General features: G+C 41.4%; 1 protein-coding gene across 1 annotated transcript in view; it reads left to right on the forward strand.

The window, feature by feature from the left end:
- The window catches only part of NFATC4 (nuclear factor of activated T cells 4), a 147926-nt gene that overhangs the window by 93768 nt on the left and 36073 nt on the right, over positions 1–18085 (forward strand). Inside the window, exons 2-3 of the mRNA XM_089687054.1 lie at positions 354–1446; positions 15802–15964. Of these exons, the coding sequence (XP_089543180.1) occupies positions 354–1446; positions 15802–15964 (1256 nt within the window). The remainder of the gene's footprint in view (positions 1–353; positions 1447–15801; positions 15965–18085) is intronic.

The following is an 18085-nucleotide window of genomic DNA, read 5'->3' on the forward strand; positions in this document are numbered from 1 at the left end:
TTAAAAGAGCAACATATATAAAACATAAAAACGTGAGGTCCATTTTATTAGCAGAATAGTGCAAATAATAGTGGTATGCCCTAACAGTTTTAATCAGGATACAACTTTCAGCAGCTTGTGATAGAGATTGTTATAATGCACACTGGGCAGTGTGCAATAACCCAGTCTAAAGAAAAGCTTTCTTTCATATTTCTAATATGTGAAAAAAAACAGTTACAACAGCACTACATGGATAACTTAAAGCTCAGACCAAAATGTTTGCATTTAGTGCAATTTTTTTTTATCTTTAGTGAATCAACAGTATATGTCTGTGTTATCTAATACTCTAACATATTTTTGCCATATCGCTGCAGATCTGGAAGCGGATGATCCTGCTATAAGCAAAGATGTGACCACAGACACATTGACTCTAAATCCACCTCCTACCAGTGTCACTGGAGGAGCAAGTAATGGAATGGGTTGTATAACAAGGGCAGGCATGCATTCACCTCCTCCAAGACGAGCTTCAGATAATGATCTAAATGGGACATTTATCAGCCAACCATCCCGATTTATTCCTCTTGGTGGATCACGTTTCCTTGAATGTCCAAGTATACGTATTACAAGTGACTCGCCTTCAAACAGTGATGGAGAACAAGAAGAGTCAAGTAGGAATGATATTTGGGATGAGAGACCTCACCGTGACCAGCTGTTCCTCCCACCAGATCCATTTGGTTATAGGGACTCATTTCTAAGTCCTAGTCCAGCAAGCAGCCATTCCTCATGGAGTTTTCTTTCCTCTGAGGCTTCTTCTTGTGATTCTCTTGGACAAATGTGTGAAGAAGTTGAAAGAGAGCTTAATGAAGCAGCTTCTCGATTCACACTTGCCTCTCCACTGGGCTCTCCAAGGGGGTCACCAAAACCTTGGGGTGGTCACAATGATGAATTTTGGCCAGCTGGTCCCATTTCAGGTGCTCCTCTTTCATCCCGTGAAGAGTTACTATCACCCTACCATTCTGGCCAGGTTTCAAGACCTACATCTCCCTGTGGTAAAAGAAGGTATTCAAATTCAAATGATGAAGGTGTTCGCCAAACCAGCTCCCCTTCCCCATCCCATTCTCGCCGAGGAAGCTTAGGGGATGAGAACCTCTCATCAGAAACAGAAGCTTCCCCCAAACCCACTGAACATAACCAACAAACAACATCAACTTCTCTGGAGAGAGGCGATAACATTCCGCAAAAGGCCAGAAGAACCTCAGCAGAGCAGACAGTGGCACCTGTTAGGCCTGAGGAGTCCACAAGCCCTGGTAAAGCCTTTTCTTCAGGCTCATCAGTATGTGCAAATGATGAGAGTACTGCAATGTTCACGCAAAACAGAAAAGATAATGTGGGGATGGATTATCTAGCTGTGCCTTCAGCCTTGGCCTGGTCCAAAGCAAGAGTTGGAGGACAAAGTCCAATATTCAGGTAATGGCTAAATAAATCTGTTTTGCAGTGTGAAGTTAATGGGAATGTCTGTATTTACATGTATATGTACATCACATTATGTTGTATACAAAAATAGGATGATAAAACTGGCACTCTAAAAGAAAGAAATAACATAAAACATGAACATGGGTTTAGGGTACAAATAATGTGTTAGTCTTGGTTCACATTACTGCAACCTGAAAGTCGCACGATTTACAGTGCGACTTTGCCAAGCAACTTGAGTACTACTTTGAAGTGACTCTGAAGCAACTTTCAAGGAATTAACTATTGAACTAAGCCCTAATTGTAAATCATCATCTTTGGCAAATAAAAAATCTATACCAGACGAGGGTGCGTTTCCCTACGCACCACCTGACCAATTGATGAATCTAAAGCATATAACCTTTGTTCAAATATATAAAAAATGTATGCTCAGCTTTAATTAATGCCTACTGGAGTGGAATGCACTGAGTACAACCATATGACTGGATACCATTGCAATTATTTACCTTGCATCCAAATGGTTAATAACACCAGACCAAATCAAATACCATACCGTTTTAGATGAAGTGAAAGAGGCACTGTAGTTTGATCATAAACCTATCAGCTTGAATATATAATCTCTGTTAAGGAAATGGACAAAACTAATTAGTATAATCTATCTTGCTACAGATATGTAATACAGGTACACTCATCCACAGGCTTAAATGTCAGCCTCCCATGGATAAGCCCCATACGTCACCATATCTGCTCAAAAATACCTCACTGTCTTGAGGAATGCAAATGATGCACTGTAAAACGCAGTACAGACCTCTCCAAAAAATTATTAATTGCAGCTGAGCATACGTTTTTATATATTTCAATAAAGGTTATATATTTTAGATTCATCAATTGGCCAGATGGTGCGTAGGGAAACGCACCCTCATCCAGTATAACTTTCAGGGAATGCTTGGGTAATATTCCTGTAATGTCGGATCCAAATCACATCAATAAAGATGAGGATCCGACTTGGAGGCGACTTCCATTAAAGTCTATGGGCACAAGTCAAATAGAAGTTGCCTTGTAGTAGTACATGAACCTTTTCTAAAGTCGGAGTAGTGCTAATTAAAACAGCTCTCATTGATTAACATAGGATTTCACATGTCATGCAACCTGGGGTCTCACAAGTCAGATCCCATGTCGTGGCAGTGTGAACCAAGCCCCAATGCCAGAGGCTATATGATTTTTCTTCTAGTTTTATATACCAGAGGAGGTTAGAGCCTCTGTCAGATGTTTATTGTTGCATGTGTCCCCCCCATGAGAAAAATGCACTGTGGCTATTTGCTATTGTGATCCTTGTTGCTGGACAGAAAAGAGGGGACTACAAAAGAGCAAGTAGAGTTGCAATTCTTTTTCTTTCAGATTCTGGAATATCTTTTCTACATTAAGAACACCTCATCCGTACAACTGAATGTTATTACAGTTCAGATCAGGGCAGGCAGAGTAGAGGTTATATTTTTAGATAAACCCTCAGCTGGAGCAGAGCAGGAGCCGTGTTGAAGCTAGAGCAGAGCTGAAATCAAAATAGGCTGAAGTCCAGAGCTTGGAGCTGGAATTAATATTCTGCAGTTTCTCCTCTCAGTGCTACTTTACATGACTGTCATACATTTAACTAGCATAGGTCAGTAGTCAATTCATTTTGTAGAAGTTAATCAGTGGTAGTTACCCGTCACCTTATTTATGACATTACCATACAAAAGCACAGACTTCACAAAAAATCATCAAGCTGGATTTTTTTGCTATTCACATGTTTAAGCTGGCCATACAGCAGTAGGATTTCTTTCAAGCTGAAAAGTCATTTCTCAGCATTCAGTCTTGTTTGCAACCATCCCTGCATACCTGTCAAATTCAGCTGTGTGGGTGAGTCCATACAGCCATTGGGTTTCCATTCACTTACACAGGCTGTCTGATGTGCATGATATGGGCACAGGTTTGCTTTACCCTTTTGCTGCCACAGCCATTTTTGCATTTTTTGCACACATGCTTAAAAATTCATATTAGGCCTGAAGATTACACAAAACCCCCAAACATTATATATTTTCTGAAAGTAAACACGCTAGAGAATAAAATAGTGGTATTTCCAATTTTTAAGGTCACACAACATTATTTGCAAAGGTCTAGGAAGTGCAAAGGTTTAGTAAAAATCATACTAAAGTGAATTTTAGGGCAAACAAAGGCAATTAATTACACAATTTTTTGGTAAAATATAAAAGACGAGGTTGTGCCAAGTAAATAGATACCCAACATGCCAAACCTTAAATTTGTGTGCGCCTATGAAATGGTGACAAATTTCAGTAACCTATATTTTCTATAGACAACGCTTCAAAAGCCCCTATAGGTCATCAATTTGGCATTACACAGGAAGTCCGGTGTTAGTATTATTGCTTTCACACCGGCATGCACAGCGATATGTAACTTACCGCAATCTACGTTTTCACGCATCGGCACCACTATGTGGCTAACTTGCCGACCTCCTCCACTCTTCCTACCACTCCATCCCCCACAGCTATCTCCTCCTGTGCCACCATCCCCTCCCTCCTAGATTGTAAGCTCGAAAGAGCAGGGCCCTCGATCCCCTCATGTTTTGCATTGTATTGATATTGTTCTGTCACATGTTCTGTTCCCCTCTGTAATGTACAGCGCTGAGCGAACTATTGGCGCTTTATAAATACTGTATAATAATAATAATAATGTGTGCATTTATGTTCGTGCATGTGTATATTTAGGGGTGGGGCTCAAATTTTTTTTGGGGGGGTGGAGGTGATGTTATGTGCTTGGGTGTAACTTTATTTTTTTTACAAAGAAAACCTTTTTTTTTAACTTAACTTTTTTTTTCATAACATAGGGGACACAAATTCCCTTATGTGATGATTTTTAGATGACAAACTCTCTTTATTGAGACATGCAGGGTCTAAAAGACCCGCATTGCAATACATCTTTCCCCAGCTATTCTAGCCGGGAAAGTGACAGCCGTGACTCGAAAGTGACGTCATGGATGTTGCCTTCTAGGCCACACAAAGAAGGGGAGAGGAGCGGACACTCTCTTCTCTTCCCTCCATCTGCTGGCACCCGCCATGGTTCTCCCTGGACCTGCAGATGGGCAAGCTGGGCCTGGTTACCAGGCGTGAGTGCGCCCGTGGGGGAAGGGGGGGGCAACAGAACTGGTGGCTGTGGAAGCAATTGGCGGCAGTGGAGCCGCCTGACTGCTTCCACTTGACAGGCAGGAGTTTGCCGGTCAATTTTATACACAATCCCAATGCCTGCAACCACTGGATTGTGTATAAAACCCCCTGCTGTCAAGTCTGTATGGTGTATGGATCTGGCAGTGAAAGGATTAAGCAAGGATAAAGATTTCATACTTTAAGAAGTGTACTTTAAAGGGAACCTGTAAACTGGCACATTCAGGGAAAGTGAAAGGGTCTGTTTAAACCTACCCAGCCTTACTCGCCTTTGCGAGTCAAGTCAATAGTGGTAGTTCCAATATTCCTATCCTGACAGGTTCTTTCTAATTTAAGAAAAGTGTACAGGTCCACTTTAAAAATAGTGTAGCACCCTCCTTGTTAGTATGCTAGGTAAATCTAGTTTTTGGCTCCTTCTGTGATCAGGGAAGAGGTGATTGTTCTGGTTTGGTCTGCTCAGGGCTTCACAGGCTGAGAGTTTGCTTCCCACTGTCTCTAGAAGATGCTTCTGGAACTTAGGGAGGGAGAAGTCAAATTACTAGACTGAATACTGAGCAGGGCCTAGCCAATCCCTGGGGAGATGTGCCCAGATGGTGGCTGGGCTCTGAGGAGATGGTCTTTTTCCACCCTGAGGGAATGGATCTGTGAGCTGAGAGGAGGGGGGCTGCTTGCCCCTGGACCTCTTTAGACTGGATGCTGGACTACTCTACAAGAGGGTGCAGCTATGGACTGATCCTGTTCCAGGATTCTGTGAGTAGAGCCTCCTTTCTGTGATGCACCTCAATTTATGGTCCCCAGCCATCAACCTGTGGACTGTTCCAGTCTACCTTCACCTTTTCTTAAACCTACTTCAAGATCCCCAGCCATGATCCTGTGGGCTGTTCCAGTCTGCCTTTACCTGTTATCAGACTACTTCATGGTCCCCAGATGTGATCCTGTATGTAGACAGTTTCAGTCTACCTTTACCTGTGCTAAAGTTGCTTCATGGTCCCCAGCCGTGATACCATAGATCAGGGCTTAAAATTTCGAGTCCAGACCTACTAGCCAGGCACAAACCTTACTCTCCACCAGTTGCCCCACCCAACCTTGCTCAGGTCCGCCTCCAACCCCACCCCGACTCATCCCCCCACCCCAGCCCTGCCCCCAACCATGCCCCCTTAAAGCTTATGAAATTACATTTTTCTTTAGAATAAAGAGTCCAAAATATAAAAAACTGCAATTATAACATAGTTTTATTATGTCAATTTGAACATAACAGCAATAGCTTAATAGCAATAGGGTGCAATCAAAATATCAATTACCAATATATATATACACAGACAGGCTACATTTAGCTTTTGACTCTGTTGTACTCAGTAGAGCAGCAATCTATTTTCTAGGTCTGGCCAGATTTCCTTAAAGCGGAGCTCCTACCAAAAGGGGAAGTTCCACTTTAAGCCTTTGTCCCCTGCTCTCCATTAAGGATTGGTAACTTTGGGGAGCGGGTACCCGAATTTGACAGATACCCGCTCCCACTTCCGCTGCGATCGAATGAAGTTGTCCTCCCTCCCTGTAGTCTTCTGGGACACGTGACAGGTCCCAGAAGACTATGGGGCCATTCACAAAGCGCAGCACCTCTTGCGCATGGGCAGTGGGCACCCGGCTATGAAGCCACAAGCTGACACAGCCAGGTGCCCACATTGAAGATGCCTGCACCAGGGACAGAAGAAGGCTGGTGAAACCAGCGGTGGTCCGAGGGACAGGTAAGTGGTTATATTTTAAAAGTCAGCAGCTACAGTTTTTGTAGCTGCTGACTTTTATTTTTTTTTTTAGGTGGAACTCCGCTTTAAGCTTAGTGGCTGATTGCTCATGTCTGTCTCTAGAAGAAATTTCCATAAATACAGTAGGAGGGTTAGCCACTGAGTTATAAGTATTTATTTGACCTCAGCCAATTCCTGGGAGGGGGTGCCCAGAAGGTGGCTGGGGAGAAGATTAATATTTGGGAAGCTTGTTAAGCAGGGTCTTTTTCCCAGGGAGGCAGGTGGTATACTGAAGGGCTGTTGTTAGGCCTCAGCATGTGCTTAGCTGAGGGCCTGGAAGAATTTGGACTGAAAGATATTTTCTAGAGGGCATCACCTATAGAAGATGGGCTGGGCTTGCTGGTGTTCTTGGAGTATCCTGCACTCTCATACCTCTCTCCTGTTCTGTTACTGCAACAAATCTACAAAAGTCATTCCCTACTGAGCCTGTGTTTGTCAGTGTGCATGGAGCTGGTGTCTGGACTTGGCAGCCTCTGAGCAGATGGGGGAGACCTGGCTTGCTCTCAGTGGCCACTCTGGGTGTGAACGCTACATACAGTACAAATATATATATATATATATATATATATATATACACACACTGTATATAGCATTCTACTTGTAGTATCTAACTATGGTGCTGGCACACAAAAAGAAAAAAAAAGATGTGGTTGTAGTAGTAGGACACCATCTGTGACAGCAATTGCGAAGTCATCCAGAAGCCTTTACCATTCATAGTAGAAAAGAATGGGAAAAGGACCTGGGACCGCTTCCGAAGAGTCTTGGCAGCATATCCTGGAAAAGGCTGAAACTATATCTTTATCTCCCACACAGAGAATATCCCAGATTTTTATTCTCTACTGAAATTATTATACTCTACTGAAATGACTTAAATAGGGTAAGAGGGAAAGCCCTGTTTGCTTGAGATGTCAAGGGGAGCCAGCAGATTTTATACAAATGGTTCGGAAGTGCCCAAATGTGTTGGCGTACTGGAATTCTATTTTTAAGAGCTAGTTCACACTAGATGCAGTTCAGTGCGCTTTTTTTGCTGCATCAAAAATGCATGCAGTGTTTTCCATGTATTCCAATGGCCCTGGTTCTCACTAGTCCAGTCAGTTTCCGGTGGAAAAAAAGAGTAGAACGTGCTGCATTTTTTCTGCACAGAACCATACTGGAACATGGAAAACTGTACTGGAACTGCGAGTGGTGTGAACTGTAAGCAAAAACATACCTGGAATGCATCTGGAGTACATTTTTCTGGTGTGAATTGGCCCTAATAGAGCTTACCAAACTCAAGTTATTCTTGGCCCCCTGGGTGTGCATCTTTAGCAATACCCCCTTAGGAGTCGCTGAGTTATTTTCAGGCTCCCTATCTGGGCCCCTTTGTGAAAGCCCAACCCCTGCTGACACCACAGGATTCATTTGACCAGAGTAAATTACTACCAGAAAGTAGACTCACATACAAATTAGAGTAAACTGATATGAGGTTTATATTAACCACTTGCCTACCGGGCACTTTTACCCCCTTCCTTCCCAGGCCAATTTTCAGCTTTCAGTGCTGTTGCACTTTGAATGACAATTGTGTGGTCATGCTACACTGTACCCATATGATATTTTTAGCATTTTCTTCACACAAATATAGCTTTCTTTTGGTGGTATTTAATCACCACTTGGGTGTTTATTTTTTGCACTATAAACAAAAAAGTGCAAAAAATTTGAAAAAAAAAAAGTTTTCTTTGTTTCTATTATAAAATGTTGCAAACAGGTAATTTTTCTCCTTCACTGATGTGCGTTGATAAGGCTGCACTTATAGGCACTGATAGGTGACACTGATAGGCGGTACTGATGGGCACTGATACGTGGCACTGATTGGTGGCACTGATGGGCAGCACTGACTGGCAGCACTGACTCCCGGCACTGACTGGCGGCACTGCTGGGCACTGACGGGTGGCACGGCTGGGCAGCACTAATGCATAGCACTGCTGGGCACTGCTGGGTGGCACTGATAATCAGGGTACTAATAAACAGTGCCCTGATTATCAGTACAAATCTCCTCTGTCACATTTGTCGGTTATCGGTAGTACTTTCCTCACACTGTGACAGTGTGAGGAAAGTGCTGCCAATAACTGGCAACTGTATTTACTTTGTGATCTGCCATGTAAATGAACACAGCTGATCATGTGGTAAAAGGCCGCTGTGATTGGCCTTTTACCTTGTCATGTGATTAGCTGTGTCTGTAGGACGCAGCGATCAACAACAGTGCCGGATGCGTGATCCACCTACTGATAATCCCCTGCCACCTGCAGTAAACTAGTCTGGCTTTCCAATGTTGATATGGCTTCAGTCACTCCTCAATGAACCTGTTCCATGAGCACCCTCCCAGAACTCGACAACCGCGCTGTAGCCATCTTTTGGCAAGGTTTAAATCTGAGATAGAAGGAGCTCTTTGACCAGGGTAGTCAATGTCCCTTTATATGCAGTGAGGGTTCTTCTGCACGCTCATTGGGGCCCAGTTGGTGCACAAGTAAAAAGTGATGTAAATGACAGTTCCTTAAAGGATTACCACAAGGAGAGGAAGAGGAAAGGACAGATACTTTTCCTTTAAGTGGCACTTGGCTTGAATGTTGTCCCCTTTTCATGCACTGAGAAAAAAAGGGCAGTTTTAGGCAAATAAAGTGTCAAAACTGGCAGTAGGGCTTGTTGGCAAAGGGTAACTCCACTCTGGGCTACAGTAACCAATAGCAACGTTCCTTTAAGAGGGTAGGCCAATAGTTAAGGGAGCACTGGTGTGATATGGCCTACAGAAGGCATGCACTGTGGTCAGCTCTGATGATTGGACTATGCTGAAAGTGTGTTCAACAGTAGGCTGCAACAAGTGTTAACTGAATGCAATGTCCACAACTGTGTGGAGGAAAAGTAGCAGATACAGTCAGGTCCATAAATATTGGGACATCGACACAATTCTAACATTTTTGGCTCTATACATCACCACAATGGATTTGAAATGAAACAAACAAGATGTGCTTTAACTGCAGACTGTCAGCTTTAATTTGAGGGTATTTACATCCAAATCAGGTGAACGGTGTAGGAATTACAACAGTTTGCATATGTGCCTCCCACTTCTTAAGGGACCAAAAGTAATGGGACAATTGGCTTCTCAGCTCTTGCTTAAAAAATCACTGCATTGAAGTGGGCATTTCATTATCCACATTATTTTCCTGTCATGCCATCCATTGTATACAATTATGTTGTTAGCTGTGACTGGTCAAGGCAGTCACATGATATGGACAGGGCTAATCACAGCCCATCTGTATCATGTGATCAGCTTTGCCCAATCACAGCTAATCACAACAAAAGACTGAATGAATCAGTTTAAATCAGTAACAATGATTGCAAATATCAATGAAATACATTGGTATTAGCAATCATAGTGTGTTAAAAAAAAAAAAATCCTGATCACTTGCCCAGGGTAGTTTAATGTTACTATGGTAACATTGTATTGCTTTGGTCACGGTGTGCTGAAAAATAAAATAGTAAAAAAAATAAAAAATGTAATAAAAAAATAAAAAAAATAATAGAAACATTTGCAAAAAAAATACAAATTCAATTATTGTTATTATTTTCACCAAAGAAATGAAGAGATGTTATTTATTTGCAAAATTTTATAACAGAAATGAAGAAGAGTGCATTTTTTTCAAAAGTTTCAGGTGATTTTTGTTTTATTTAGCAAAAAATAAAAAACCTCAGTGGTGATTAAATACCACCCAAAGAAAGCTCTATTTGTGTGAAAAAAATGATAAAAATTTCATATGGGTACAGTGTTGCATGACCACGCAATTGTCATTCAAAGTGTGACAGCGCTGAAAGCTGAAAATTGACCTGGGCAGGAAGCTCCCGGTATTGAAGTGGTTAAAAAAATGAAAAATAAAGATATGGAAAAAGGGGGGAAAATTATTTTCTTTTTAACCTCCCTAGCGGTATGATTATTTCAGATTTTTGGTGCTGAAAGTGGTAGCATTATTTTGCATGGAAATTTGGCGTTTTATATTGTAGGCCTGTAATTTTTAGGAATAACTCACTGAAATCTGTCCGAACAAGAGTCTAGTAAACATTCCGGGTAGGATAAAATTTGAAACACAAAATCACAAATTATAATTTAATAAATAATCATAAAAAATAATAATAATAAATTTAATTCAATAATATAATCAAACCAAAAACACTGAAATTTGAAATATAGCGCCAAGTTCACACATCGCTGAGCAAAGTCGCAAAATCGTTTTCAGTGTCTGATGACGAATTTCCCCACGAATCATTATCACTCAATTCTGCAAGTGGTTCTGATTTACTATCGCTGTATTCTAGCTGGTCTAAAACCGCTTTTGACCTAAAGTGACCCTTTTTGGACGCCATGGACTTTTCTATGTTTCCAGGCAGAAAGAACAGTAAAAATGCAGGCAGGGCACAGGACAAAGCAGTAGGGACAAAATGTATGTGAAATGGTTTGAAACAGTAATGTTTTACTATGTCATTTTTGTTTATTAGAAAATGACAGTTTCTAAAATTTTTAAATGTGCCGCCGGTTCCGGCCCCCGTACGTCCCGACGCTCGCAGGGACCGGAACACGGATGCCGGCATCGGGCGGAGGAGATGGCCGGGGACGCTGCATGGGACACATCGCGGGAGCGAAGGACAAGGTAAGCGCTGCAGGGAATCCCTGAGCAACGCCGCATGGTAAGCCCGAGTGTATCTTGGGGTTACCGCTCTTGGTACGGAAATTTTACCCCGAGCTACACTCAGGAATACCGCCAGGGAGGTTAAAATGTATGTGTGGTAAAAAAATCTAAATTTAATATGCAACCGAGCTTGCCCACACATGCACTCTCTGCAATACACGTGTGAGCAGAGTTCAGTGTGGTGCGGCAGTGGGAGAAAGCACACCATTCTCTCCCACTCTCCCCTTAGCATGGTATCGGTGCAGGGAGGTTTCCATCACCTCTCCTGTGTGAACTCAGGCTATGACAAGCCTGGATTCACACAGGAGCAGTGGGGAAACCACATACGATTCCTGTACAAATCGCATGCTATTCTTTGTGGTGCAATTTGCATCCATATATTTTGTATTGTACCTGCGAGTACTTGACCGAAAGTATTGGTATTCGTACTCACTAATCAAAAAATGGTATCAGTGCATCCCTACATTAAAGTGTATTTTTCCAAAAAATTAGCATTTTAACCACATGCTCACCCACCACAATACATTTACTGTGGCGGGGTGGCTGTTACAGGTACAGCAAAGTACCTGTACATTGCTGCCTGTTTCCAGATTTTGGGTGGGCACACGGGCGTGCGCACACCTCCACCTACTTACTCCCCTGTGATTTGACACAGCAGGAGTTTGTAAGCAGATCCTAGCCAATGATTCATGGCAGGGACCTGCTGATCGGCGAATAACAGTCCAGAGCCCTGTGTTGACAAACAACACAGGACTCTGAAGAGAGGAAACAATTACTTAATTTCTTTTCCCTGTAAAGCAGGGAAAAGAAACAAATCAATTTGTAGTAAATAGCCCCACCCCTTGATTGCCCCTGTATGTTAGCCCCTTCCCAGTCAGTGTCATTAGTATAGTGACGGTGTATACTATTAGGTGTATCTTTTGTACGCTTCATATTGAAGATCAGGATCCTTAAGGAATACATTCAGTCCAGTGGTCACTTGCAGGAAGCACACAGTGCTTATTGACCTTTCCTTTGGGGGTCAATACCATGTGGTAAGAGATAGTGTGGTTGGTGTTGGTGAAGGATTTCTCCCTTTGGTGGTTTCCTGGGCACCTATTGGATATCTGTTGGGTCTTGGCTGATGGACTTTTTATTCCTTATATAAAAACTTTGGATTGGACTTTTGTTACATGGAAAAATCTTTTTTTTTTAATTTGCTTTAGCACTGCACCCTCTATGTTTATATGTTTATGTATTGTAACCTGCAACATTGTGCTAGCCGCTTGTGTGGGGTTTAACCTACTGAACTTGAACAGACCCTAGCGTGATATAGTGTATATCTTTTATTATATTATTAGCGCTAGTCATTGTATTAGTGTCATGGCAGATGTCAGTGGCAGTGGTTAGTCAGTTTCCACAAAGTGTCAATTAGTGTCACTATGGGGGTTTATTTACTAAAGCTGGAGAGTACAAAATCAGACTCACTTCTGCATAGAAACCAATCAGCTTCCAGGTTTCATTGCCAAATTCATTGAACAAGCTGAGGTTAGAAGCTGATTGGTTTCTATGCAGAAGGGAGTCTGATTTTGGACTCTCCAGCTTTAGTAAATAAACCCCTATATGTCCCACTATAAGTTGCTGATCGCCGCCATTACTGGTATAAAAACAAAAAACAAAAAAATTCCAGTATATAGACTATCGTTTGTAGATGCTATAAATTTCAAGCAAACCAATTAATAAACACTTATTCTGATTTTATTTTCCATAGACATGTAGCAGAATACATTTTGGCCTAAATGTATGAAGAGATTTGATATTTTTTATTGAATATGTTTTATAGCAAAAAATATTGGGTTTTTTTGTGTTAATTTTTGGCCTTTTTTTCTTTATCTAATAAAAAGTAAAAAACCCAGTGGTGACCAATTACCACCAAAAGAAACACTATTTGTGTGAAAAAAATGAAATAAATGTAATTTGGGTACAGTGTTGCATGACCACCCAATTGCCAGTTAGGCTCCATGTACATTAGCGTTTTTTTTAAGCCCATAGAAGCTGTTATTAGCATTTTTTTTCTGCTCCTAGAAGCTAAATAGTGTTATCCTATGTGTCCATGCGCACTACAGCATTTAGGAGCAGGTAAAAAAATTGTTTTTGTAGAGTTTTTTGGAGCGTTTTTCCAGCTCCTAAACGCTTCTGAAACGCTACAAAAACACTACTAAAAAACAATATTACTAATGACTGCACAAATATCGTGCAACATAAAAAATTGCATCAACAACCATTTTATGTGTCTCTTTTTTCAAAAATATAAAATGTATGGTGGTTCTGAGCAGGGGCGGACTGACAACTCATGGGGCCCCCGGGCAATAGGGGATCATGGGGCCTCTGTGTCCTCACCCACACTCAAACCACACCCAAAAAAGCCTATGAAAGGTACCAGGGGCATCTCATGGGGCCCCCTACTGACCCCAGGCCCTCGGGCAGTGCCCGAGTTCCCAAATGGTCAGTTCCCCCCTGGTTCGGAGTAATTTTCTAGCAAAAATATAAACTTTTAGCACGTATGTGAAAAATGTCAGAATTGGCCTGGTTTTGAAATGGTTAAAGTACATGTATAACTAAAACATTTTTGGGTAGAGTTTCTGTCCCCGCTGGGGGGGATTCGACCTATTTGTCATTGTGACCACTGACTCCAGATTTGTCACCAGAACTAGCAGTGTGGGGACATCTTCAATGTAAAAACCTTTTCTGGTGACAACTGTCTAAGAGGGTTTTGTTTCCATAACTTTTGAAGAACTAACCTCTCACTGCAAGTTGCATCTCCAGAACAGAATGTGAGGGAAAATGTCTGCAACAAGACCTAGGCTCAGTTCATAACAATGCAGTTTTTAGTGCTTTTTGCAGAAACTTACTACAGTCCATTTAACATGGTTTCCTATGGAACAATGTCACATCTATGCTTCTGTGAGCTGCTTCGTTTTTGGTCAGGGACTTTTTTAAAAGCAAAGAGCATTTTTGCTACAATGGAGTTCAATGAAGAAGCTGCTGAAATGCATGGTAGTGCGGTTTTGCCGCGTTTTTATTCTGCCCAGCAACAAAAACAATTCCACTTTAACAAAAAAGAGCTGAACAAAATGCAAAACATGGTAAAAACGCATGTAAAAAAACACAAAACAAACTGCAAAAAGCTCCGGAGAAAGCATCAAATGCAAAATGCATACATGGGACTCAAGCCATAGATGATTCGATTTTCTTCCCTACAACCAAGATTTACAGGAAAGAAAATTGCTCAATTTCCACATCAACATGATCAGTGTTGATGTGGGAATCCCTCCTGCCACCTATAGTAATAGCATATAAAAACATCTGACAGGCCGGTTGTACCCAAGTCGATCGATGGATCGACTTCAGTACAACTAGCCTGCCCATAGATGGACTGAATTTCGGCCTGTTCAGCAGAAACCGGCCGAGATTCGATCCATATATGGCCAACTTAGACAGCAAAAAATTATTGTGACAGGGGTTTTAACCGCTTCCCATCCACCCTATAGCAAAAGTACTGCCCTACCTGCGCTGCTATTCGTGACCGTGGCTCTCAATCACAGGATCCCGGCTGGTGATTACTCGTCGGCGCTCGGTGATTACCGAGCATCTACGATGGGAGAGAGAACTGTTTGTAAACAAAACAGTTCTCTCCCCTGTCAGCGCCTGCACACTGCTTTGCATGGCTGCGCAGAACACAGCCATGCAAAGCAGTGTGCTTACAGTGAAGCACAAACATAGCCACACAGTGTAAAACAGCACACAGTTACCACTTTGATCACCCCAGATGTTAACCCCTTCCTGCCCAGTGCCATTAGTACAGTGTCATTGCTTTTTATTAGCACTGATCACTGTATTGGTGTCACTAGGGATGTCAGTTCCCCCCAGTGTCAGAATGCCTGCCATAGTCCCGCAGTCCCGCTATAAGTCGCTGATCGCTGTCATTACTAGTAAAAAATAAAAATCTCACTATGTTTGCCGCCACTTGTAAATGCTATAAATTTCACTTAAAACAATTAATATACATGTATTGGGATTTTTTTTAGGAAAGACATGGGGCAGAATACATTTTGGCCTAAATTTATGACGAAATTTGATTTTTAAAATGTTTTCACTGGACATTTTTAATAGCAAAAAGTAAAAAATATTGTTTTTTTTCTCAAAATTGTTGGTCTTTTTTTTTTATAGTACAAAAAATTAAAAACGCACAGGAGATCAAATACCACTAAAAGAAAGCTCTATTTGTGTGAAAAAAGGATGTCAATTTCATTTGGGTGCAGCGTTGCATGACCACGCAATTGTCAGTTAAAATAACGCAGTGCCGTAACACAAAAAATGGCCTGGTCAGGAAGGGGGGTAAATCCTCAGGAAGGCAAGTGGTTAACCCTGTCCCATTCTATCCAAAACAAATAAAGAAAAAATGCCTACACATACACTTTAGGGGTTGCCACTCCTTTCAACAACGTTCCATTATCTTCAACAATATTTGTATCCTGTATTGGATGTGGAGTAAATTGTTGGCACTCCTTTATATGCATAGCGTTTGAACTTTTTAATTTCATGGCATATAAATACCAGTGCATGATCATGTTTTTTATTCAGGTCATCCTCTCTTCCACCTCTGGACTGGCCACTGCCCAGCCAATTTGAAGGTTTGGAATTGAGAATAGAAGTACAACCAAGAACCCATCACCGAGCCCATTATGAAACAGAAGGGAGCAGAGGGGCAGTGAAAGCTTCACCAGGGGGGCATCCGGTTGTCAAGGTAAGAGCTACATAATACAAGCTATTTACTATTTCTTTTAACTTTGATTGAATATATAAATAATAAAGCTGTCTTTTAATTGCATACATTGTCAGGAATATGTCTGCGTATTCATATTATGCAAAGCTATGAGAACTTTAAAAGTCTGTGCTTTTGAAAGAATGCGTTTACTATATGTTGTGTAATAGTGCTGTGTCATGCTTGATGGCACATGAAATATTGAAACCATTTCCTCCAATCTTCCTCATTTGGAGTGCATATTGTAGAATAGACACTAAAGAATGAGACAGATAAAACAGGCACAATGCATCAAAATAAAAGAAAATAAGTGTAAAATGCAATTTCAAATTCAGGACGGTGTTGGACTAACAGTATTTAAGTAAAAAAACAAACAGCAATGATATTTTGCAAACAGCATTCATCCAAACAATACTTTACCTATCAAGTAATCCAGAAGATGAAAAAAATTAAATAAAAGAAATACAATCCATACTGCTTGATGCCTAATAGAAAAAAATATTACATTTATTTAAAGTGTTACTAAACCCAGAACCCTGCATTCACTATATCTGGTCTCCCACAGTACACAGAACATGGAAAAACAATTATTTTAGTAAATATAAATTGCTAAATACCTTTTCTCATCAGCAGTATATAGCAGTCTTGTGACTTCTATCAGTGTCCAGCTGAGCACTGGTAAAAGCTTATAGGAGAAGTTTTCATTCTGCTCTGACTGGTTGCATAACCCCTGACCCTCTGTCTGGACAGTGCTGATTTTCCCTGTGCTGATCACATGCACCATCTCAAAGAAAAAAAACCTCTCCAGCCATATACACAAAACTGAGCATGTGCAGAGTGACTCCTAGAGCTCTTTACTATCAGCAGATTGATTGGGGACAGTAGAAGAAGGGGAGGATCAGAGAAGACAGGATCAAACAGCCTTTTTACACAAAGCGGAAGATTAACCCCTTAGGTTCCACAGTGAGTATGCCAAGCATGCTTTACTGTATATACAGGCTGATTTTACTGTTGTGGGTTTAGCAACACTTTAATACAGTGTCAGGGGCGGACTGACCATTTGGAAACTCGGGCACTGCCCGAGGGCCCGGGGTCAGTAGGGGTCCCCATGAGATGCCCCTGGTATCTTTTTCATAGGCTTTTTTTCCTGCAATAGAAGAGATTGTATACAGACCTTTCCACTGGCCCGAGCCTCCTACCTGTTCCAGCACTGAAACCTCTATCAGGGTCTTCCAGAAGTGCTGGCAGCCTGTGTCGCCTGCCATGCGCCATGTGGTTTCATCCCCACAGAATGCAGCAGTGATTTTAGAGTGGAAAAATGAAGCCAAATGAACCTGGGTCTCATGTTTCTAAGTCTCATGTCTATGGAGGCAGATAAATCCCCACTGGCTAACAATTCTACCAACTTCTTACCTGGTACCTGAGCATGAAGAAGAACCACTTGTGTGTATGCATTGTAGCTTGAGCTACTGAGCTCTGTAAATAGCAGGCTTCTTACAAAAAAGGAGACCCAGAAAAACATGTGAAAAGATCCTAAATCTCCAACCAATCGCTGGAGAATGGATCACACAAAATTCAAATGGAATATTTTATATTTGCCTGATTAAAAAAACATAAACACAAAATAAAAATATACTTTCTAGTTCTGGTGATAAAGATAATGAAAATATACACAAAAATGATATATTCCCTTTCAGTAACTGCGAATAGTTTGCAGTATGGTAAAACCATAGAAGTAAACTCGTGTCACATATCCAGAAGGCCCAGCTAGTACTGTGGTTAGGGGACAGGCTGTAGCTCTGTTCAGCTCATTGAATGACTAGATGTTTCCCAGCTGTTTTCCTGTCTTCTCAGCTTTCCCACGCTGGCTGTCTTCCTTAGGCTAAAGGATCTCTCACTGATGTTCTGTCTTCCTGTATCTGTACATATCACGAGGGTTTACTAAAAGAGTCATTTCACCCTAGTCTGCATTTACTTCAAATTCCCAATCGGGTTAAAGAAACTTTTAAAATACAGAACATTTGCCTGAAACTGAAAAGAAACCAGAATCTAATATGACTCTTTTTGTAAATCATAAGCTGCCTATTTATGGAATGTGCCATC

This window comes from Staurois parvus, unplaced genomic scaffold (assembly GCF_062004578.1).
Source record: "Staurois parvus isolate SC_StPar_1 unplaced genomic scaffold, SC_StPar_1.0 ptg000415l, whole genome shotgun sequence".
NCBI classification, from domain to species: Eukaryota; Metazoa; Chordata; class Amphibia; order Anura; family Ranidae; genus Staurois; species Staurois parvus.